This window comes from Phoenix dactylifera, chromosome 3 (assembly GCF_009389715.1).
Source record: "Phoenix dactylifera cultivar Barhee BC4 chromosome 3, palm_55x_up_171113_PBpolish2nd_filt_p, whole genome shotgun sequence".
NCBI classification, from domain to species: Eukaryota; Viridiplantae; Streptophyta; class Magnoliopsida; order Arecales; family Arecaceae; genus Phoenix; species Phoenix dactylifera.
This window is the reverse complement of record NC_052394.1, coordinates 2,971,759-2,994,491: the sequence shown is the minus strand read 5'-3', so window position 1 is coordinate 2,994,491 and position 22,733 is coordinate 2,971,759. Positions and strand designations below refer to the sequence as shown.

Sequence of the window (22,733 nt, the reverse complement as noted above, 5' to 3'; positions counted from 1 at the left end):
TTCCTCCACCCTTTTCCCTCTCCCTTTCCCTTAACCCACGTAGCATGCCGTCAATCAAGGTATCTCCAGCGGTCCCCATCAGACTTGTTAACTAGACAAAGAATATGTCATTTCCCTTTAAATTTTCTCACATAAATATTTGGTTTTCCGACACTATTTACTTTTTAATCCCATTATTAAATTTATAAGAAATTACCTATATATAAATAAAATATCAAAAGATGCTTAAATTAACTACGAGGGTTCCAGCGCACCGGACTTGCCAGCCCCGTCCCCATCCCACGCGGCACCGTGCCGCCTCGCAAGATCTCTCGCACGTGCCGGCCCCTGCCCCCGGGTCTCTCGCCCTGCGTGCATCCGATCGCCCGTTAGTGAAGTGGAAAGAATTCTGAAACGTTACAATTCTCTTAAAAACTGTCTCTGCACAGTCCCCAAACTGCCCTCTCTGTCCATCTCATTTTCGCACCGGCCCTCGGTACCAGGGTCGGAGAAAGTCTCCCGATCCCAGCCGGCAATGTTGAATCGGACGGATCTACATCGGAGAGTTCCCGGAATCCAAAGGTGAGAGATTGAAGGGAGGATTGGGGATACAGGTGTAATTCCAGGAAGGAGTTGGGGTACATAGGGAAAGGGAGGAGTCCGCATTAAGCCAGGAGGAGAAAGCGAGGGGTTGGAGGGGGAGGGATTGAAATAATGCTGGAGAAAGGATTTTAATTCAATAATAGAAATTCCAGCGGACGTGAGGGGAGATTGAACTCGAGTTTATGGCGCTGCCAAGGGGCATTGAATTCCAGGCTGGGCTCCCCTTTATCGGCTCACGTTTTCCGGTGTCGCCACGGTTCCGGTTCGGCGTCTTCCCTTCCACACAGCCGGGGAGAAAGATAGACGACGTCTCCGACGCCCTACGAGCGGCGCGCGATGGAGCGACTGTGAATGGCACGATCTCGCCTACGGCGACGTCTTCGTCTGATTCGACGAGCTCTTCTCGCCCTCTAGGGCTTCCTAACCCTCTTCCCTTCTCTCCGAGAGGTAGGAAAAACTGGTTCTTGGCTCCCATTTCTTCCTACACATGCTCTCCGATGTTGATTGGTTTTTTTTTCGGGGGTTTAGATCTGGTTTTGATCCACGGCACGGGAAGAAACCCTAGAAAATTCTCGTGGATGGCTGTTTCTTGAGGGGATTTGGATGTTGGAACCAAGGAAAAGCCTAGAAATTTAAGCAGGTAGCTCCGAGGAAGGCCTTCTACGAATTGGTGTCCGTAGTTCTTTTCCCGTGGTTTCTGGGGCATCGATGCCCTTTGTTGGTGGGGTATTTGATGCCTCCAGAACCAGTGCCTTGGGATCGCAAGGACTCGGTGTTCAAGGAGAGGAAGCACGAGACAGGGACTGGCTCCGACGCCCCAGGCAGCGGTTCCTCGTTCTCCACACCGCGGTGGAGGGAGCCCTTCCACGGGCCCCGTGACTTCTCCCGCGCTTCCCCTCGTCGGCCTCCATCAGGTACTTGCCCGAACCCGACTCGGATCTGAGAAGTCTAGGGCTCTACCCCTTCCTTTTTCCTGTCTTCCTGATGATTATTCTCTCTTTTGGCAAACTCTCTTCTTCTAAAGGTCACTACCGGCAGGGAGGTAGTTATCATCAGATTTACCCCGACGAGTCGGGCGCCCATGGGTGCACCCCTTCCCGGTCAGATAGATTTTGGTTGGAAGATGAGAGCTTTAGGCCTTCTTCGGGAAGATATGGCGTTGTCGGCGGCGGTGGCGGCGGACGGAGCGGCAGTGGAGGCAGCAGGGAGGGCCGGGGATCTTTCCGGCGGTTCCCTTATTGGGACTCCGTCGACTTCTCACGGCAGCAGCATCACGACCCTCATGTGACCGCTCAGAGGTCAGTCGCAGTTCCGATCCCGCCCGCATCTCAACCGCCCTTGAAAGATCCAAATGATAAGACCGGTGGCGGTGCGGAGGATGGCTCGGGCACAGGCCACAGATCCGAACAGGACCATTCGTTGGGTTCGATCTCGTGGAAGCCCCTTAAGTGGAGCCGTCCCGGTAGCCTTTCCTTCACGAAGGCTGGCAGATCTGAGTCGGAGGAGACCGGGCTCGAGGTGTCGGTGCCTCCTGGGAAAGAGAGTCCGATCAGATCTCCGGTGGCGTCCCCTGCACCCTCTGATGAAGGTGCTCCTAGGAAGAAGCCGCGTCTTGGGTGGGGCCAGGGCCTGGCAAAGTATGAGAAGCAGAAGGTGGAAGGATCTCTGGATCCCCCTGGGACTGCTGCCAAGGTGTCTGTCAATGACACTAGCCCGAAAGTTGTGGGTCTTGCTGGATGCCCTTCTCCCGCAACTCCAGGATCATTCACCTGCAGTTCATCACCAGGTAAGATAAGGTTTTCTTTCTTTCTTTCTTTCTTTTTATAAGTTTTTTTTTTTGATATGTTAGTTTGATCTGTAGTTTGTTAATAGGTTTTTGGAGTTTCTACTGCATGCTTGCTAAAAAACATTGTATCGATTTTGCTTAAAATCAATGTTTCATTTTATATATCTATGCCATCGGTCTTGATTTTCTGAATGTATTATTTGTTGAATTGTGCCCTCAATTTGAAACTTGGCTTTTTTCGAAATGGTTAATATTCGGCACAAATCTCTTGATCTTGGTATACTTTCCTCATTGGCTTTTCATCTTGTACCTGTGGCTGAAAAAGGATTAGCATTATATTTCTTCTACTTTCCTGTTGCCCATTTCCAAAAGTTAGATGTGATTCTTGTGAGTCCATTATTATTTCCCTTTGGTTGGTCCAGTGGCAGGATTGTTCCTCTACCATTGGGGTTACTTTGGTAGATATACCCATTTCGATGGGCTTGTGCTTAATTTGGCTGCTACTCTTTTAGTATGTCGGACTTGGCTGTTCTGGAGGCAGGTGGAAATTTGTAATATAACTTTTAGTTGAAGAAAAAATTATGCTTAGAAATTTTTAGGCCAATTCATCGATATATCTATCATATGTTTTTAGAAAATTTCCAATTCCAGGTTTCTTTATTTTGGTTGGTGTTGGTGGGCATTGCCAGCGTGCCCAAGTTTCTGTTGCTTGCAAACAATTGGAACAAGTTAACTATCCTTTTTGAACTTATTTTGCTTGCAACTTTCACACTTGGAATTTAGTTACATATGTATAATGAGGGTTAACTATGGCCTTCTTTTTGGTGTTTGTGTTGTGCTTTTTTTAAATTATTTATTAGCATATACAAGGCCTTTAACCTGCGGTACCAGAGCCACTTTAGTCAGCTCAGGACCCAAAGGTAATTCAGGTGAAATTGATGGACAATTTTAGTTGGGTGGTTAATTTATCCAATTTTGTTACTGTGTGGCTATCAATATTTCCTAAAATAGTGTCTTGCTGATTCAGTTAGTATTTTCAGTTTGTTGCTTTGAAAAGCCAAAATGCTTTTGACAAGCCATGCAGCAATTTGGGCATATCTTGTACTCATCATTTGGAAGAAATGAAACCAAAAAGACAACAAGAGTTGTAGTTCTCGCATATGATGAAAGGCTAAAGCAAGTGAAAGTTATAATCAAGTTTGATTTCATGATTGTATAATGTCACAGATTTTCTGGTGGAATGTTGTGGCATTAAACCCAATAGTCAATCTTTGTATGCCGACACTTGTCCTTCATTTGATTAGCATCTGCTTAGGTTATCTGCTGTCAGAGCATCTTGTCTGTTATTGTTACAAAATTCTGCTTTGAACTTGTTTTTCAACTCCATTTTTGTTGCATTTTCAACTGATGGTAAATTTGTTAGATGTCCATCACCACTTTCCATATATCAGAAACAGTGAAAGTGAAGAAATTGGCTGTGAACAACTTTTTTTCTGCATTCATGAGTATCTTAAAGGCTGAATGTTGTTTGTTCAATAAATGCCTTTTTTCGGGTATGATATGTTTCTGCTTTCATTTGAGCACTCTCTCCATGTTTCTGCTTTCATTTGAGCACTCTCCATGTTTCTGTTTTCATGTGAGCTGATATATCTGTTGTGTGATATGTTTATCATGTCATTGATGTTTATCTTTTTTTTGGTAAAGATGTTTATCTAACTTTAAGAAGCTTTTATGCAAATAAGATTTTACGAGTCATATGATGGTGGGGATAAGGTTGGTTGATCTTCACCTTCCACCTGTTCTTCTCTGGCTTCTTTGGAATGTTAATTTAAATTGATTGTTTGCTAACTTAGTTGGAGCATTTAAATACTTAATTCTCAATGGTGATTGGTAATCTAACCTTTTCCATTATTGGTATTTTGCAGCAGGCATAGAGGAGAAGCCTTGCATCAAGGCAGTGAATGGTGAGAATGATACAAGTCATTGCAGTGATTCGTCCGAGGAATTCTCTATTAGGTTAGGTTACATGAAGGGTAATCCTATTAACATCCTGAATACTCTGCTTGCTGATTTATTGCAACCTGAGGATGCCAGTTCTGGGGATTCCACTTTCTCAAGAGAAACTGCTATGAACAAGTTGCTGTTATTAAAATCGGGTGTTTCTAAGGAATTGGAGAAAACTGAATATGAACTCGATTTGTTTGAAAACAAACTCAAGTCCATGGATAGTGATGCTGAAAATGATCCTTATCAAAGTTCTTTTACAATACCAGCTAATAGTGCACCAGAACCTTGCATAGAGTCATCTGATGTTGCATCAAAAGATTCTAATCCTTCGAAATATCATGAGTTTTCTTCTTCTGCATGTACAGGGAATCCTGCCCTATATACCAATTCCTTGAATGACAATAATACTGAAATTAAAGATGGGGATGTGGATAACCCGCAAGCAGCTTCATCTAGATTTAACAATTTAGCATGCTCCAGTAGGGGAGTTCATGATCACAACAATGAAAAATTGGCTGGATGCTTTGAGATTTTTGAGAAGGTCAGGTTCAAGGTCCCAGAAATCCGACATTTTATCTTATCTGATGCGGAAAGACCTACAGCTGTATGTGATCATGGAGATGGGAATTGTGTAGAGGCAGCAAGTAGTAGCGAGAATGGTAACTCTGAAGCAAGTTTACATGGCAAGACAGACTGTAATTTAATAAGTTTAATTATGGCTTCTAATTGGGATGCTGCAAAAAAAGCTTCACAAGTATTTCATAAGGCATTGCCTACTGATCCACCTCAGTTTGATGTTTGGGAATTAGGTAAACTTTTGTCACCGAGTAAAAATGATCTCCGAGTCAAAGAAAAGCTTGCTATTCACAAGGGCTTGCTGAAATTCAAAGAGCGAGTTCTTGCTCTCAAGTTCAGGGCACTCCACCATTTATGGAAGGAGGATCTACGGTTGCTTTCTATAAGAAAGCATCGTACAAAGTCAAGCAAGCGTTTTGAATTAAGTAGCCGAGCATCACAGGGTGGTTCTCAAAAGCAACGTTGTTCTTTCCGGTCAAGGTTTGCACTGCCTGGTTAGTCTTTGATTTGACCTCATGTATTTTTAGATATTGAGCCCTTTTCATAAATAAAGTTTTTGATGCCATGTAGCATATTTTCTAGAATGGGAGTTTTTTTAAATCACTAATCATAGCCTAAAATAGTAAGAATATTACAGTATGGTAGGTGAAGTGCTTCTGCACTTATATAATACAATCCAAGCAATGGCATGAGGATAATGTCACTTCCTTATTTGCAATGGCATCCTTGCAATAATATGCCATTCTTCTTTATTTAAAATGTTTGAAATTGCTTGATGACTGATTCTTTCATCTGTTTTCACTTGAGCAAGATTTTGAGTTTGTGATATGCACATTGTTGTTCGTTATTTCAGGGCACTACTATTATATATTTTTTAATTTTTCCTACCTTGTAAATATATTTATTTTAGGTCCCCAATTGTCATTGTCCAATAGACACTCTTGTTTTAGCATCGGGTGAGACATGAGGTAGCTCTTTAGCAAAGAGTGTTTAATCCATTAAAATTGCTTGAGTGGAATGTTTTAATTTTTATTTTCCTTGTCAGTAAAATTTTGATGGTTAAGGATTCTCTATGAGTACGGTTATTATCTTCTAACTCATAAACTGCTGGAATGTTCAGTTGGTCACTTCACTTCCTAAAGTGATAGAGCGTGGTTGCCAAATTTTACGGTTATTATTAGATGGAAGACCTATATATAATAATTGTTGTGAAAAGGGTGAAATTTTATGTTCCACATGGAATGTTAAGTATGTTGAAGGTCATATGGGGGGAAATAATAGGCTGTTTTTTGGAACATCTAAAATTTGATAGGTCTGAAATGATAAATCTCTGTGTTGGACGTGGAAGCAACAATTTGTTGGATGTTTATAACCTTCTATTGTTTCTGAAATTTGTGTAGCACCCATAGGGCTGCAGTTTAGCAAGTCCAAGTAGTTCATGAACAGTTTAAGTTTTTGTTGCTTGGTATTGCTTACTTCAAAAACAGACATTCAGCCAATTTGATATCGGTTAAAAAGGTTCTTCATGTGTTCTGTTTTGTAGGGTCTCTTGGCATTCTTATGCTCAATCAAATGATAAAGTTTGTCATTGTTGATTGTAATTTTGTTGATCTTGATATCCATCCACAATAACATCTCTTTTGAGAATTTAAACAATTGTACTCAAGGAAGACAGGATGGTATCTGTTTTAATATACCAAGTTAATATTGGACTAGAGAGGCAAATCTACTGCAAAACAAAATGAACTGGGAAAGACATTTGATCGCCAAAAGTAATCAGAAAATGCAGCTCAAGACCTGACTTCAAGCAACAAAATATGATTGCAGATAAACCAAGTTTTAGGGTCAAGCCTCCCTTCAATCCACCATCTGATTTAGTTTGATGTTTGATATTCAGTGAGTATAATTAGACAAATGGTGCTTGCTCTGATGATAGTTCTAGCTTCTGGCAACTAATGATTACTACTGATAGGAAGGCATCTATTGTAATTTAGGCACTGATTGCTCGATACATGTGTAGTTTTTGGCAATAATGAACAGTGTATCATGTATTGCAGCTGGTAAGATGGTGAAGGCATGCGCGGTCTGATATAATTAAGCTGGTTAATAACTCTAAATGAAAATTATCAGAAGTGAAGGTGATGTAACAGTCGGTATATGATTTGTTGCACCATTATATTTTGATTGAATGTGTTCCATGGCACACCTCTGGGATTATATCTGTATTTGGTGCACCTTTGAGTTTCTTGTTTTTAGTGGGCATATGTAGATTGGTAAGCTTTGTTTTGTGTTTGTTTTCATGGATTGACTGCTCTTACATATGGCTGGTTAATGTGCACTTCTGAGATTATCTAGTATTAATTTAATAGCTTGAAATATATGTCAGACAGTAAATTAGAATAATGGTGTAACTGTAGAGAATAATGGTTTTCGTGAAATTGGATACTTAATGAGCATTGTGGGGTTACATGGAGAACATATTTGTGTACTTGAGGGTGGTATGAGTGCAAACAAGCTTTGGAGTTTTTAGCAATTTCCACCTGCTTGTGAGTCTCAAGGGAAAGAAGTCTGAAGTATGCTTATTAGTGTTTCAGGAAGTGGTGCCAATTCATAAGAAGGATGCAATTATAAATGTAACTCTTAACATTTATTGTTATAGCACAAGGACTTTTTGAGTAGGAAAGTTCCCACAGATAAGGCTTAGAACTAATATTATTATACAAAAATGATGAGTAACTGATCGAGAGGACATGCTTTTGGTTAGCAAGGACCAGCAAAGAAGAATGTGACTTAAGCTTCTGTACATGGCAGATTGAATGGGGGAATATATTAAAAAATTGTCCCAATCTCAAGTGCCTGAGATGCAGCTTTGCTTTGTAGACCAATGTCTTGCACCAAGGTTTATGTTTGAGCACCTGGGTATTTTGCCAATCATTTGATTAGCCGTATTCTCCTTCTATATATGTTTATAATTTCAAGGAACATATTCATACGTTGTGCTAGAGAGTCTTTTATATCATTAATTGCTACATTATGGACCCAGAATCTGATCATATATTAACTACACCTGTAATATTTTTCGTTATAACTTTTCAATTTGCTTATGGTGCCAGCAGAAATTTCTGTGAAGTCCATCCAAAAAATTTGCTTTCACATTTCCAGTGTCATGAATTATTAGTTTGCTAGTCCATACTGTGTTGCAAGGGTTTGTAACAGTTGCCAATAAATCAAGTTTCGGAAGGGAAATACCAGAAGGGCAATATTTCACATTCAAGTGTATCATTTTGTATCTACTGATAAATTCAAAAAAATCTACTTAGTATCTCCATGGCTCTTTTTTTCTTTTAGTTTGTGCCCTCCGATTTTGACAATAGTGCTAGGTGTTGCTGGGATGACTTGCAATCATGCTTTCAAAGTTGAGAATTTGTCAAGTGATTAGATCCAAGGGTGTTATTTTATTGTTCTTGCTTCAAAGTAATGATTTTGGCATTTCTTCAGAATTTCTCTTGATATTTTTCTAGGTGGATGTGTGGATTCCATATGTTTGTTGCTGATGAGTTGATGGTTGACAGATGGGAAAGTACTAGTCTACATATTGTTTACGTTATTGCCTTGTCGTGTGGGGTTCACTTATGTGGGTTGGGGAACAACTACTTGATGGTAAAATTACTCGCAAGGAAATTTTAAGTTCTAGCTGCTTGCACAAAATACACTTTTGTGCACTCTTCTGCATATTTTGTTTTCATTGTTTGTAAATAATTTTCCATATAGTTAATAATTTTTTTTAGCTAAAAAATTGTTAATTAGTGGGTCTGCAGCCCATTTCAGCAGTTGTGTTTGAAATGAGGTTGGCAAAATTTTCTCTGCAATGCACTTTTTAGATCTCTGTAAAGATGGATAAGTGAAAAGTTGTGTTTTCATTGTTATGTTGTACATTCATGTGCCATAGTTATTTGGTAAAACCATCTTGAGAATAATGATGACCATGTTCAATAGGATGTTCTTAATGTTATTGTAATTGCAAAGTTCGTCATCTTCAAACTTGCCTTAGGGATAAGGTGATTGGCTGAAACTTCAGACCTTGTTGTAGACTAAATCACCTACAAATCAGACCACTATATGTAGCTGAAGCGATGTTTAAGCTAGCGCTGCAAATGAATATTATATTCCTTAGATGTGATAAGTTTTAAGTTTAAGGTAATATAGAGCACTGTCAGCAGATAATGATCAGCCTCTAGGAATATTGAGACAGTATTTAGTGCTGGAACCCCATATCTTGATTGAGGGCTTGTGGTTGGTGGTTTTCTTGTCCTCTCATAGATGAGTGTGTTTATACATTTGCTTAGATTTTCATGTTAATGCCTATGATATACATTGTTCATTATTCATGGCCACTATTTTTTTAATAAGTTTTCATTTTGTAATAGCATTTATTGGTGTTTCTTTGATTGTTATGATCTTATCTATTTTGAATTGCTGTAGTGTTTGCATACATCTTCTAGACGCCATCTCCATATGATTTAACCGACTGTCGAGATTGTTGTTATGAGTTATCTTTTATTTTGTCAAATTCTGCATCACTTTGTTGTTTTATTCTTTTTTGTCATCTGAAAGTTTTATCTTCCCCCTTGCAGCAGGTAATTTAACTCTAGTTCCTACCACAGAAATAGTAGAGTTTACAAGCAAGTTGCTGTCAGATTCCCAAATCAAGCTCTACAGGAATAACTTGAAGATGCCAGCTCTAATTTTTGATGAGAAGGAGAGGAAACAGACAAAGTTTATCACAAGTAATAGACTGATAGAAGACCCAATCTCTTTTGAGAAGGAACGAGCAATGATAAACCCATGGACGCAAGAAGAAAAGGAAGTCTTCATGGAGATGCTTGCCACATTTGGTAAAGATTTTACGAAGATTTCTTCTTTTCTTAGCCACAAAACGACAGCAGACTGCATTGAGTTTTATTACAAGAACCATAAGTCTGAAAGTTTCAAAGAAGTAAAGAAACGGTTGGATCTTAAAAAGCAGTGGCAGTGCTTGCCTACCAGCAATTATCTTGTAACATCAGGAAAGAAGTGGAATCGTGGAATAAATGCTGCTTCACTAGATATGCTTGGGGCAGCATCGATGGTAGCAGCACACAGCAGTGGTAATGCAAAGAGCCAACAAAGGTATGCTGGAAGGTCCATTCATGGAACCTATAATGGCCTGAAAGTGCCTTGCGGGAATTATAGGTCATTGGAAACGGTAAGCAGTGTTGAAATACCAGGGCATGAGAGAGAAACTGTAGCTGCTGATGTTTTAGCGGGCATGTGTGGCGCTCTATCCTCTGAAGCAATGAGCTCTTGTGTTACTAGTTCTATCGACCCTGTCGAGAAGATGAGCTTCATGGCAGTGGAGCGACCCTTGACACTAGAAGTTACCCAAATTTTTGATGAGGGCACTTGTTCAAATGAAGGCTGTGGTGACTTGGACTCGTTTGATTGGACTGATGAGGAGAAGTCCATGTTTATCCGAGCTTTGAGCATGTATGGCAAAGATTTTGCAAGGATCTCACGGCGTGTAGGGACAAGATCAAGGGAGCAATGCAAGATCTTCTTTAGTAAAGCTAGAAAATGTCTTGGCCTAGATGTGATCCACCAAGGAATTAGCAATGGGGGAATGCCAATGGGTGATGCCAATGGAGGAAGGGGTGATGCCGATGATGCTTGTGCTGCTGAGATGGATTCTGCAATTTGCAGTACGCAGTCTTGTTCTAAAATGGATGCAGATGTGTGCCAGTCTGTGGCCAAGATTAACAGTGAAGGGTGGGTTAATGCTGCCATGACTCCCCTGCAGGCTGAAACTGATAGAACAAGCGAGCAGGGTGTCGTGGGAGGAATAAATCTGGAGGAAGAGGGGAAGGTTGATAAGCATGTGTCTGTTCTTCCTGAGAATAAGCTGGTAAGTGAAGGGGACAATCCTCAGTCTGTTTTTACTTTGAAGAAAAATGCTGATGCTGCAATAAGATCTAATGAATCTGTACAGCTTCATGAAGCTGTAGAGTGTGTTCATGCAGCAATGAAGATTGGGGGAAGTATGGTCTCTCCAGTTGAACCTGCCTTTACAGCATGTATGGAAGTCGAGTCCAAAGCTCACATTGATGATGTGGTCCAGCAAAAAGGTAATGGCGGAAAATTTTCTGCAGATGTGATGAAAAAGGAAGTAGATGTGCCATTGCTGGTGCCTGAGACTGGGTCATGTAATAAACAGCAGATGGATATAGACTTAATTAATGGTGGCAAAATTTGCTCTGCAAGCAATTCTAAGGTTGATCTAAATTCTCTGCTCCCAGGAAAGAAAGTTGATGATTGCCCCAGGTCCACATTTGCCCCCGATTGCCAGCATCAGATACACCTGGATCTGCTCCGGTGTCTGCAGAAAATACCTCAGGGCATCTCATTGAAGCAGGAGAATCCCGACTCTTTACTGTTGAACTCAGTGTTGCCTGATCCATCTTCTATTTGTTTTGAGGGCCCTCATCTTGTAGCTTCCCAGGCTATGAATTTTGAGGAGCATGGGAACAAGCAGCATCTGAATCCAGCAGCCAGAGATCTTTACCAGCAGTATATGATAAGAAATCCATTTCTGCATCTGGTTGACCAGCCCTTGCATGTTCTCAGAGGCTATCAGCTGCAGGTCAAAAATCAGGAGGTGAAGAGAGAAGCGGATCCTCTGATTGGTGAAAAACCAGTTTTAATAGAAAGCCATCCCAAGAAAAATGGGGTTTCCCAATCAAATCAGTTCTTTACTTCAGAGATGCATGGGGACCATTGCTATCGTTCCAGCCTTTCACGTTCGAGGCCAGGGGTACTGTTTCCCCTGAGGAGTGAGGCCCAACCAGAAGCTCAGTTAAGACATTGCTCCCAGAATGCTTGCTCTGAGCCTGAAGAGCAAACGCACCAAGCTAGTGATGTCAAACTGTTTGGGCAAATTATCTGTCATCCGTCATCCTCACAAAAATCAAATTCTTCCCCGCATGAATGCAATAGTAAGCCCTCCTCACCGAGAATTAATAGGTCTTCAACTGGGAAACCATCTAATGCTGTAAAAGCTGGCATGCCTTTTGCTTCCACACCTGGAAATAGTGGTCATGTGGGTCTGGAGGAGCTGCCTGTAAGAAGTTATGGCTTCTGTGACGGGAATAGACTACAGAGTGGATTCTCATCCTTGCCAGAATCTGCTGTCATGTTGGCGAAGTATCATGGATCACTGGCTGGAATGTCATTTTACACTGCCAAAGATAGTGTTCCTAGCAGCAACGGGATTTTAGCACAGCAGTCTTACATGCAGCACTTGGCATCAGATGGAAAGCGGCTTGAAAGCTTCTGTGAGCTGCAGAAGAGGAACGGGATTGAAATGGTTTCAGGGTTCCAGCAGCAAGGGAGGGTTGCAAGGTTAGGAGCAAACATGGTGGGGGGAGGAATACTTGGCAGTGGAGGGGTGTCAGACCCTGTGGCGGCCTTAAAAATGCATTATGCTGCAAGGGCCAATGTCCTTAGCGGTGAAATGGAGTCATGGAGAGGAGATATAGGAGGGAGATAGCAGAGACTTATTTGAATAGGAAAAGAGTGGTCGGTGATTGCTGGCAGTAGAAAGGGTGGTCGGATAAATGTTGGGGTGGGATAGAGGGCGTGGTTTTGACGCCCTACTGTATCATATTTAGTTTTTGTAACTTGAATGAAATCAAACACAGGAGGGGGAGTGAATGGCTTTCCCGTCCATATTGTTTTGTCTGTGAAATAGTTGCTTTCTGGCTTCTGTTCTTCTTTCGTCCTCCCTCTGGGTGCCCAAGATTTTAAATCTGATGGGCCTTTCCTATTTTCCTTTATTTCTTTTTCATCTCAATATACACAGCCGATTGGACTCATACCTGTTGTATTGCTGATTTAGCAGCTTTTTTTTTTTTACATTTTTAAACTATGTTAAGAGAATTATCAGTGCATCTAACTATATTGGTAATTATTTCTTTACATCCAAGGGTTTAACAGGCTTCATCATTGTTTAGTTGTGATTGTAGTGAGACTAAAAATTCATTTTCATTGAGAAGTATAGGACGAAAAAAGAAAAGCTTCCTGTTGATCCATAGGCATGTTGTCATGCCTGTTAGCTTATCTGTTAGGTGTCTATAATGTGGATCTATGTACATGATTGTAAGAGGATGTACGTTATATTTGGTGGTGACATAAAATCAAGCATTACATATTCTATTTTTAGAGTTCACTTACGATGCTTATGGCAATTGTTTTTGTCAACAGCATTTTATCTATTTATTTTGGGTACATCCTTGTATGTTTTTTATGGTGTCTATTGATATCGTTTCGTGAGTCATTCGAGTCTCACCTGCTGTGCATGGTTTGATGTCTCTTTAAATAGTCAGTGAGAATTCATTTTAGTTTTGCCTACTTCTGTCTTGGAGAGTTTTCCTGCTTAACGAATTTTGCTTTGAATCATAGTTTTTGTCTTTCATGTAATATATGGTTAGGGTTAACATTTTGAACGAGACAAAACACAGAGGGCAAATAAAGACTGAGCAGAGTTGAAGTTCGTTAACCCTGGACAGTGTGAAGTTTATTCTGCTCTAAACCTGTGGATCTGTGACTAGTTCCGCTCCGAACCTGTGGGTCTTTGTGACTGTAGAAGAAAATGTTTCATGAAAATTTATATTGCATTAAGACCAATGCGATTATTCACCACCTTTTTAATAATTATGGATATGGTTGCTGATAAGCCACTTGGGCCATGCCGGTCAGCAGGCTCTGACATTGCGATGTATGACCTTGCATTTTCTATATTTCACGATAGTTTTTGCAACGCTGAAAACTTAATAACACCTATGAAATCGCCCTCCAACTGTTTGACGGATTCCGCCAACGAGGTTAGTGCCCTACTATTATCTCCTCCAATACGTTTTACTTTCTCTGCGAGGTGAAGGAGAATAAGCCGAATTGAAAGGGCTCTACCTGTTTGATTTTTTATTGTTATTCTGGTTTTCTTTTCGCGGCATCACGTTGTTCGAACATGGGTGGTCTTTTAGTTCTTATAAACAAGCAAAACATCCCTGCATCCCCTTCTGATTAATGGAACATCAGAATTCCAAGTAAGGATTTGTTGACAATCACAAATTTTTTAATTGTTAGTTAGCAAATAATTTATAACAAAATACCAGAAAGAATAATACAAAACAATATATAGTATATTTTTCACTTATAGACAAGTAGGAACAGGCACATTTGCTTACACCAAGCATTAGTATATCAATGAGATCGATTGAATTATTAGCTCTAGCAATAGTAATATCTGACTTAGCCCTAATAAGTATCCGAAGATGGCTGCAAGTATGACGAAGGGAGGGCATCGAAAGGGCAAATATCGAGCAGGTGATCGCCATTGGTCGAGCAGGCCCTTCGCGAGGGCTCCCATTGGGCCCTACGATGCCCAGATCTTTCTTTTTGAGAAAGGCCAGGCCCAGATTTTTGATTCCTGTTGGGCCTTATTTGGGCATTGCGAAATCGTAGACGTGCGGCGAGGCGAGCCCTAATTTCGCACAACTGTTCCTACTCTTCTCCCAGACGACCACCCCTCTTCCTCCCCCATGATCTCCGACTGCGGAGCATCGAACACCATCGGCGTCGGTGTCGGCTAACATCAGACCGGATACAAGGTATATTTCACTCTCGCAGCCATGGCGCCCAACCCATTGTCTCTCTCCCTCCTTTCCTCTTTGTTTTTTTTTTTGTTTCCTTTTGTTATGTTCAATGTTTCCGTCTCATTTCCTCTGGTGAAGTATTTAGTTTTTGTTAGAGGAGGCTACTTCTTTGTTTAAAATTAGGGTTTTTTGCTTTAATTACTAATTTCTGTGGTTTTTCCTCGGTACATTGGATTGTAATAGTAATTGAATATCTTGTTTTCGGTAGTTTGTTTATATTTCTCTTCTTTCTAGTCGAAGTTGATTTAACCAAAGGAAAGAAATTGATGGACAATTTATCAGTGCATCACAAATCGATTACTCGATGAAGATTTATTGAATAACTGACAGTAATGTGGTATTCTTCTCTGGACATGGAATTAGGGTTTCCGAATGTATTGTATATGCGTAACACTACGGACATTGAGCAATATAATATGATGAGTGGGGGTTTCAGAATTTTATGTTCGATGCATCCGTTTATTTGCTTTCTTATCTTTGGGCCACATTGTTCTATGCCTTTTTATTTTCTTCACTGGCTCTTTCACTATTTAAATCCGCATCATCAAACTCATGATTTAAGCACCGTTTTTTTTTTTTTTGGCATGGTATTTCATTGTCTTGAATGTTCATAGAATGGTACTCTTTAATCCTCGTAGAAAAATTCCCATACAACACTTTGTTAGTTTTTTAAATTTAATGTGAAATAGATAAGTGAAGTAATCTTTGCCATGCACTCATTATATTTTCGGCAGTTCCTTTCAAGAATTTAATATCCATTTATCTAATGCTTTATCTGTTCTCAGCAATCACTCTCTATTGTTTCAACGCCTTATTGCTAGCATTTGCTTGTTAGATGGCTTTTTAATAGGTGTAACATTGCCTCCTTTCTACTCGTCGTGGCAGATATTCCCGCTACTGTGTTGGTAAACCTGAAACCAGTCAAAGACAAGGTGACAGTTGATAGTCTGCCATTGGTCTACATTGTATAAACAGTTGAGAGAAACATGGCTCTAGCTGGAGTTCTGCGGAACAGCATTCGCCATTTGTCAGCTCGATGTTTTCTGCCTCTTTCAGTCCCACTATCTCAAAAAGTCTTCACTCCTTTGCCTGTTGCTCCCACCAGTGGAGTTTGCCCGACATTTTTATCTGATCTGCACGGTGGCTTGTCTTTAGAAAGATTCTTTTCTACTTCTACAGCAGGTGCAGTTTTTAGCAGCTTGACTGATAATCGATACCCAAAGAGAAGGCCTGGAACAAAGCCTCGACGGAAAAGAAGCAGCCTAAAACCTCCAGGTTTGGATTCAACTCCTCTAATCTGTTTAATTACCTCTTATCTTAAGTTGTGCCTTAGCCTTCTTTGCCAGAACCATGTTCTTTTTGCACATTGGCTTACTTTAATAGTCTAATCTCACATTTGGCAGGCGCACTTGTTCATTGTAGTTAATCATCTTTCAAATTAGTCAATAGCATGTTGAAGTTTGTTGGTAGCTCGTTCTGCATGTAGGCTGATGAATATTCTTAAATAATCTAGATTTCAAGCTTTTTAATATTTTCTCACACTGTTCCCAGAGTCTGGAGCTATAGTTTGTATAATTTTAAGGAGCACAGTTGAAGCATATTATATTGTCATGTAATATCTTTTAAATTATTTTTTTTGGAAAGTTGGATTTGACCATGTGATGAAGTCAGGTTTGACTGAATCTGAATATGAATTAATTTTCTGCTGGATTTTTCTTTAGGAAAAACTGTATGGCTTGATGAGGATTTGTACCATGTTAAAATTGTTTAATATAATGCTGCTTAATCACCAAATTGTTATACTATGTTTGGTTTATAGTGGCATCAGAAAAATATTAGACTTAAAAGTTAAAATACATGGAACCTATTCTAGACATAACAGTTAGAACTAATACAGTTCAATGGGGTCAACAATCTGGTTAGTCCGGTTGGAGCGGGCAGAGCACAACTTTGGTTTGATCTCTGGTCTTTTTTTTTTGAAAACATAATTTAATTGACGAGTATCAGAAGGCACTCATTTGCAGAAGTTCAACCAGCCTGTAAAGTGTAAAAGATAAATGAAAGTTGAAAGCGTTAGGCAGACTCCAAGTAACTGAGATAGGGCTATTTATTTGTTATTAATGTTGTTGTTATCTGAATACTTCCTCTTCCATTATGATCCTCAAAATGCTGAAACTTTCCACAATTTTGTTCATGACTTTTCTTGGGGCTCTGAAAGTGGAATATCTTCCTTTACTTTATCTTGATATATTTTCTTTTCTACTGAGCATCTGGTATGATGACTTCTCTGTTAAATCATGGGTATGCTTGATATAAATCATTTAAGTGACTTATTACTTCTTTTTCATAATCATTTCTAGGTTTTAAGATTGAAGTTTCACATTCATCTTCTTTTTTACTTAACCTTAGTTTGAAAGAATTAATACTCTCAGCATATTTATGTATTTGTAATAATTAGTTTACATTTAACAGAAGTCTCTTGTTGCGTTCCTTTCAAAAGGCTGGTTCGGAGTATGGTTATAATTACTTGAATTGTGAACTGAGGTTAATTCATCCTTCAGGTGCAGCCTGGTAAAACTCTTCCTGAATGTGGGAAGAGTGTTGATGTTCAAAATCATCATCAATGGAAAATTTGTGTAATTCCATTCATGTCTCTAGTCATCACCAGTTTCCGCGAAATCATAACTCTTATAACTTTTTTAATTACCACATGTTGCATGCTAGGTTTTTAAACTGAAAATTTGTTTCCTTTCTGTTTTTGGGTTCATATAGTAATGGTGTGACGAAGATTGCAGGTCCTTATGCTTGGGTTCAGTATGTGCCTGGAGAACCAATACCTAGAAGTCGACCAAATGAAGGAAGTGTCCAGGGAAGGAAACGAAAGAAGCGCATCAAGCAAAGGAAAGCATTTATATTGGTAAGTTTGCAAATAATTTCATCTTCTGGATACTATTCTTGTGTGAGGGAGTATTATTTAATATTCTCGTGGATTTCTTTTATTAGATTCTTTGATTCATTGGTTATTGTTGATTTTATCTTCACTTGGTCAACCATAATGCCATCAATCATCGTTTCCCTTTAGGATTGAAAATTAGTTATGCTTTGGAACCTGCAGTTGCTGCTAAATCAATTTCACTTATAACGGTCTTGGTAAATCATCCATAAACGTATAAACTAGCAACAATTGCAGGAAATTGAATGGACGTAGGTCAAGTTCTCTCGTATATATGGAATGTTGATAAAAAATAGAAAGACAGTTGCTGCTTTATATACATCATTGTTCTATTCTTGGTTTGATTAGGACTTGGATCAATTCATCAAGTCATTCTTGGATATATTGTAATCATTAGAATATGTGTCAGCACAATTTGGGCATCTGCAATATTGAAGAATCTCCAACCATAGCACATAGACTTTCTAAATTTGCAAGCGAACTGTGGCTCTATATGAATAAGGAAGGAAAGGAAGCATATTTGATAGCAAGAAGAAAATAAGAAGATAAATTAAAGAGTATAGAAGGTGTAAATAGTGAAATTTTTTGCATCTATTTATTTATTTTGATTCTTTTTCGGTATCTTTTTCTTTCTTAGCATGTCATTTCTAAACCTGGAGAATTTTCTCCTTTAGCATCTTTTTTTGTCAGTAAAAATGGAGTGTGGTTGGTATTCTCAGGCGGCATGGTGCCGTAGAAAATCACATATTCTCCTATATATGACTTTATTAAATATTAACTATCTTTTGTGTTTTATGGGGCATGGAATGGGCTCTTCATCCATGCCCCCCTTAGGTTCAGCTAAAAATTTGTTAACAGTGTTTGATAGCCTGAGATTTGCCAACTATTTAGATAAACTGTTTTCTTGTTGGATATAATGTTATATTCAGTATATATAGAGAACTAGTTATAAAGTCATACTCAGCTTTCTATGTTTTACTATTCAAAGACTGATTGCACCTTGGCATTTATTCCTGCATCTCCTTGATTTTTAAAAATATGCTGTCTTACTTGGTTAAATGTGTGTGCTGAATTCTTTTTTGTCTATTGTATAAATCTTTCATCTGTGATTTCCTATCTGCCAGTGTATTGAGGATGATGAACACCATATTATCTGATCTCTTAGCTAATTCAATTGCCCCGTGTTATTTGTGCAGTCTGAGAAAAAGAAACGCAAAGCTCAGTGGGCAGAGGCTAGGAAGAAGAGGGACATGAAGAGGATTGAGAGGAAGATGGCTGCAGTGGCAAGGGAAAAAGCTTGGGCTCAAAGGTTGATAGAATTGCAGCAGCTTGAAGAAGCAAAGAAGGCTGCAAGGGCCGAATAACCCCGTACAACCCATACTTATCAAATGGTACTCGTGCTCTAAACCTGATTGAATATTTTTGCAGCCTTTGGAGCCTGACCTTAATTAGAGGTCCTCTTCAGATAGGTATTTCTGTTGAATGTACGAAGATGTCGCAGTGTTCACAGAATTCATGGGCGAGTAAGCTGCGTGGCAAGTGCTGATTATGATACTCTGATGTAGATTTCATTGCATTTTTCGCATTTCCAAGAATAAAGATTGAGAGATAAGCAACTCTTTGTTTGTCCGACCATCAAGTGCAAGCCTATTGTTTCCCATGTAATGTCACAATACAACGTTGGCAATTGGATGCTTGAAATTTTTTGTAGCTCTCTGGTTATTACTCAGGCTAGAGAGTTATACGATCCTTGGTGAAGACTGAAGAGATGTCGCCGCTGGATTTTAATTAAGATGGTTTGAAGAAAGCAGGGTCTCTGATAATGCTTTGAGAATCGACGTAATGGTCAACCTTGCGTGATGAAGTTCATCTCTCGGTTAAAAAAACCAATATCAAAACGGTAGAAAAGATAAAAACATCGTCCAAGCTTAAACGGAATAATCACAGCGATGGGCATAAGAAGCTAATGGAATTTAATCAAAAAGGCTTACACAACTACAATTGTGCTCGTTTTGTCTCTGTATGGAAGCAAGGATCGATTCTTTTTGTCAACGTTGAATTATCTTAGAATGCATGCTCATGCGTGTATATATATTACATATTGCAAGGATGCTTGCTCTGGACTTCATGGAAAGCAGATGCAGTGGCGATTGAGTGATGATGAAGTATGCAGTCTATCACCTTAGAGTCATCTGGACAACAAATCATTCCATTCCAAAATCCTCCTCAGCATGCATTCCAATGGAGCTTCATCCATCTCCTAGTCATACGCTCAACCAAAATATCTACAGGCCCGAGAAACTCACAACCTTCATGGCACAATCCGGGTCAAAACGAAGGGAAGGGAGCTAATAGAGCTGGTCCCTTCTGTCACGCCACCACCTCCCCCTGCACAACAGGAACAGGTACCATGGGATCAAGTTTTCGAGATAAATTAAAGATGGTATAAGCAAGAAGGAAGGCAGGGGAGGGAATGGTTGAATAATAATAGTGGAGTACGTACCAGTAGTAGTCCCAGCGAGGTCGCATTTTGGACATGTGGTTCTCGCCATAGGGGTACCCGTATTCGGCACGGCGGGCGTTGCGGAGGGCGCAGCAGCCAGTGAAGTAGACGACGAGGAGGAAGACGAGGACGACGACGTTGAGGACGGAGAGCTTGTGCCAGTCCCGCCTTACCTGTTCCAGGACCCCGGCCTTGCACGAGTCGCACTCGTAGCACAGCACGCTCGCCGCGTTGTTCCACCGGTAGCAGTCCGCGTCCTGCGCCGCCACCGCCGCCCCCGCGCTGTACGTGCACGATGTCGGCGGCTTGCAGCACCCGGACTGCACAAAAAAAGTGCAACCTTTTAGAAACTCGTCTCTATTGAGCTCTGCTCTCCCAACGCTTTTCCCCTGTTCTCCATGCTGGAGTTATATAGGTTGGGTTCTTTACCGTCTGATTGAAATTGAATCATAGGTTACCTGGATCGGCGTGAGGTCCTTTTGGAGGTAGTCCAAGGGAGTCCAGAGTACGATGTTGGCGCAGGCCTTGGAGCCCACGACGCAGGCCCTCGCCGCCTGCCAGTACCGGCCCTCCGTGATCCGCCGCCGGAGCCACCGGGAATAGTCCTCCAGGTGGTACTCCCGGTACACCCGGCCGGGCACCTGCACCCCGCCGCCGCGGCCGGTGACGGCGAACCCGAACACCGTCAGGCCGAGGAGCGCCGCGATGAGGAGGAGCATCACCAGGAGGTAGAGCCACAGCGCCCACGCCACGTTGAAGCACGCCCCCACGAACCCCGCCAGCGACACCAGCAGCACCACGAAGCCCAGCACCAGCAGCGGCTTCTGCAGCAACGACTCGCACGTCTTCGAGCTCCGCGCCAGCCACAGTCCCCCGCCGATGATCGGAATCGACGCCAGCAGCGACAAGAGGTTCAGGTACCCGATCACCATGTTGCTGCATCGGTACATGGCCATCTCCCCTCCTCTCTCTCTCTCTCTCTCTCTCTCTCTCTAGATTGGCTTCTACTCGCTTCTTTGCTTGCTTGCTTGCCTTCTTTCTTCTGATTGCTCGGTCTGAGAGCGGGTATTACTTTCCGCTTCTTCTTCTTTCTTCATGGGCTGCTTTACTAATGTGGTTCTGCTTTTTCTGAAAACAAGGCGAGCCTTCTGCAATTTTGTAGGGTGGTGGATGTATACCTCGGTGCTTCCCTCTTTCTGGGCCAAAGCTTTGTGAACAGGATATTCGACTTCTGGGTGCCTTGTGCGGGTCTTCATTTCTTAAATGCTAAGTAATAATGGAGGGAGGTAGTTCTTTTTGTTTGTGTCTTGGCTTTATGGACTTTTTTCTGGCTTTACTATGGATTGTTAGTGGAGTTTCAGCTATTGTTACTTAGTGCATATAATGGTGCTTTTGGGGAGATAAGATCTGAGACTTAGCAGCATACTTTTGATAACAATAGACCACGCTCCGATCGCTTTATTGCTTTAGGTTGACGTGTTCGTAGTGTCCAAAAGAATCCAGATATGAAGGCATGAAGCGACGTATGCTCGATTATGGGGGTCGGGCACGGCATGCCAATTCCGGCAATGAGGAAACCACGACCCGTTCCGTCTGTAGTGACTTTTGGATTGAAGGGAACTTGGTTCGATCTTTTTACAGTTCCGGTTAGCTCAAAGAATTTAGTTCAAACTCTTAGGGGTCCAGGTTAGGCCCTTCGTGCAAAAAAAAAAAAAAAAAAAAAGAAAAAAAAAAAAAACATCAAAAGTTCTTCGGCACGCTGGAGTGCAGGGTCCACTTTGGGTGTTGCAATTCGAAACTTGGAAAGTTTCTGTAAGATTTGATAGCACTATGAGCTCCTATTTGGGACGTTTTTTTTTTTTGTTTTCATTTTTTTTGTTCTATTCCTTCCTGTCATCGGATTAAATTAGCTGAATTTCAGGTTAACTGTGATATATTTTCTTCCTCTCTTTATTTTGTTCTTGTAATAATTTCTCTTTCCATTTTAAGATTAACTAGAAGCTGTAAGTGTCCGAACTCTTTCAGTTATGTGGTTTAGGAAGATCCAAATTGGTGTAATTCATCACAAAATGGACTTCAATTTCTATTTTCTATAGCATAGTAATTGGAGAGAGAAATTGATTATAAATAAGTGCTTGGGCGTGCTTTTTGTATGAGAATTTAAATCGATCTCTTTTTTCTAGAAAAAAAAAACAATCTTTGTAGACCTGTCGCGAAATGTTGATGACAAGTTCAAATCATTTCTCAGGGAAGTTGCTTTCAGCAAGACATGGATTTATTTCTAACTGAAAATTATTTTACTGCACCTCTAACACGGAGGCAAGGAAGAGTAGATCCATCTCTCTCCCTTTTTTTTTTTGGCAGGATGTAGATCCATCTCATTAATGGAGGCACGAGTTTATACTCATTATTTTCTCAAAGCTTATTACCTCATTTTACATTACATTTCCAAAAACAAATTCACTCTGCATGGTCCATTGAAAATAACTATACCTCCTCTACTGCTCAGCACTCAGGAGGAGTCCTCTGAAAGAGTTGTGTTGGTTCTTCCTTCTCTTCGCCAACTTTTTTATGACTCTG

The 22,733-nt window shown here is 40.6% G+C and overlaps 3 protein-coding genes across 7 annotated transcripts; 2 read left to right on the top strand and 1 right to left on the bottom strand.

Moving 5' to 3' along the window:
* The first annotated feature begins 737 nt into the window (after positions 1-737).
* Positions 738-12,961, top strand: LOC103709716. Of its 4 annotated transcripts, XM_008795217.4 has the most exons (6): positions 741-1,029; positions 1,111-1,496; positions 1,607-2,368; positions 4,294-5,445; positions 9,586-10,892; positions 10,977-12,961. In XM_008795217.4, exons 2-6 carry the CDS (start codon positions 1,316-1,318, stop codon positions 12,531-12,533), a joined length of 4,959 nt encoding a protein of 1,652 aa, XP_008793439.2. In that variant the 5' UTR covers positions 741-1,029; positions 1,111-1,315; the 3' UTR covers positions 12,534-12,961. The 4 variants fall into 4 exon arrangements, with proteins under 4 accessions (XP_017698886.2, XP_017698885.2, XP_008793439.2 ...); XM_017843397.3 differs by having other exon boundaries at positions 738-1,029; positions 9,589-12,961; XM_017843396.3 differs by having other exon boundaries at positions 740-1,029; positions 4,297-5,445; positions 9,586-12,961.
* A 1,537-nt stretch (positions 12,962-14,498) lies between these two features.
* Positions 14,499-19,362, top strand: LOC103709737. Of its 2 annotated transcripts, XM_008795237.4 has the most exons (5): positions 14,499-14,652; positions 15,583-15,972; positions 17,493-17,614; positions 18,847-19,041; positions 19,116-19,362. In XM_008795237.4, the coding sequence occupies exons 2-4, from the start codon at positions 15,684-15,686 to the stop codon at positions 19,012-19,014; spliced, it is 579 nt and encodes a 192-aa protein (XP_008793459.2). In that variant the 5' UTR covers positions 14,499-14,652; positions 15,583-15,683; the 3' UTR covers positions 19,015-19,041; positions 19,116-19,362. The 2 variants fall into 2 exon arrangements, with proteins under 2 accessions (XP_008793459.2, XP_008793449.2); XM_008795227.3 differs by having other exon boundaries at positions 18,847-19,360.
* A 238-nt stretch (positions 19,363-19,600) lies between these two features.
* Positions 19,601-21,829, bottom strand: LOC103709748 (tetraspanin-6-like). Its single transcript, XM_008795244.4, has 3 exons — positions 20,612-21,829; positions 20,154-20,473; positions 19,601-20,038 (listed from the first exon to the last, which is right to left on the bottom strand). The coding sequence occupies exons 1-3, from the start codon at positions 21,107-21,109 to the stop codon at positions 19,999-20,001; spliced, it is 858 nt and encodes a 285-aa protein (XP_008793466.1). The 5' UTR covers positions 21,110-21,829; the 3' UTR covers positions 19,601-19,998.
* Between the last annotated feature and the right edge of the window lie 904 nt (positions 21,830-22,733).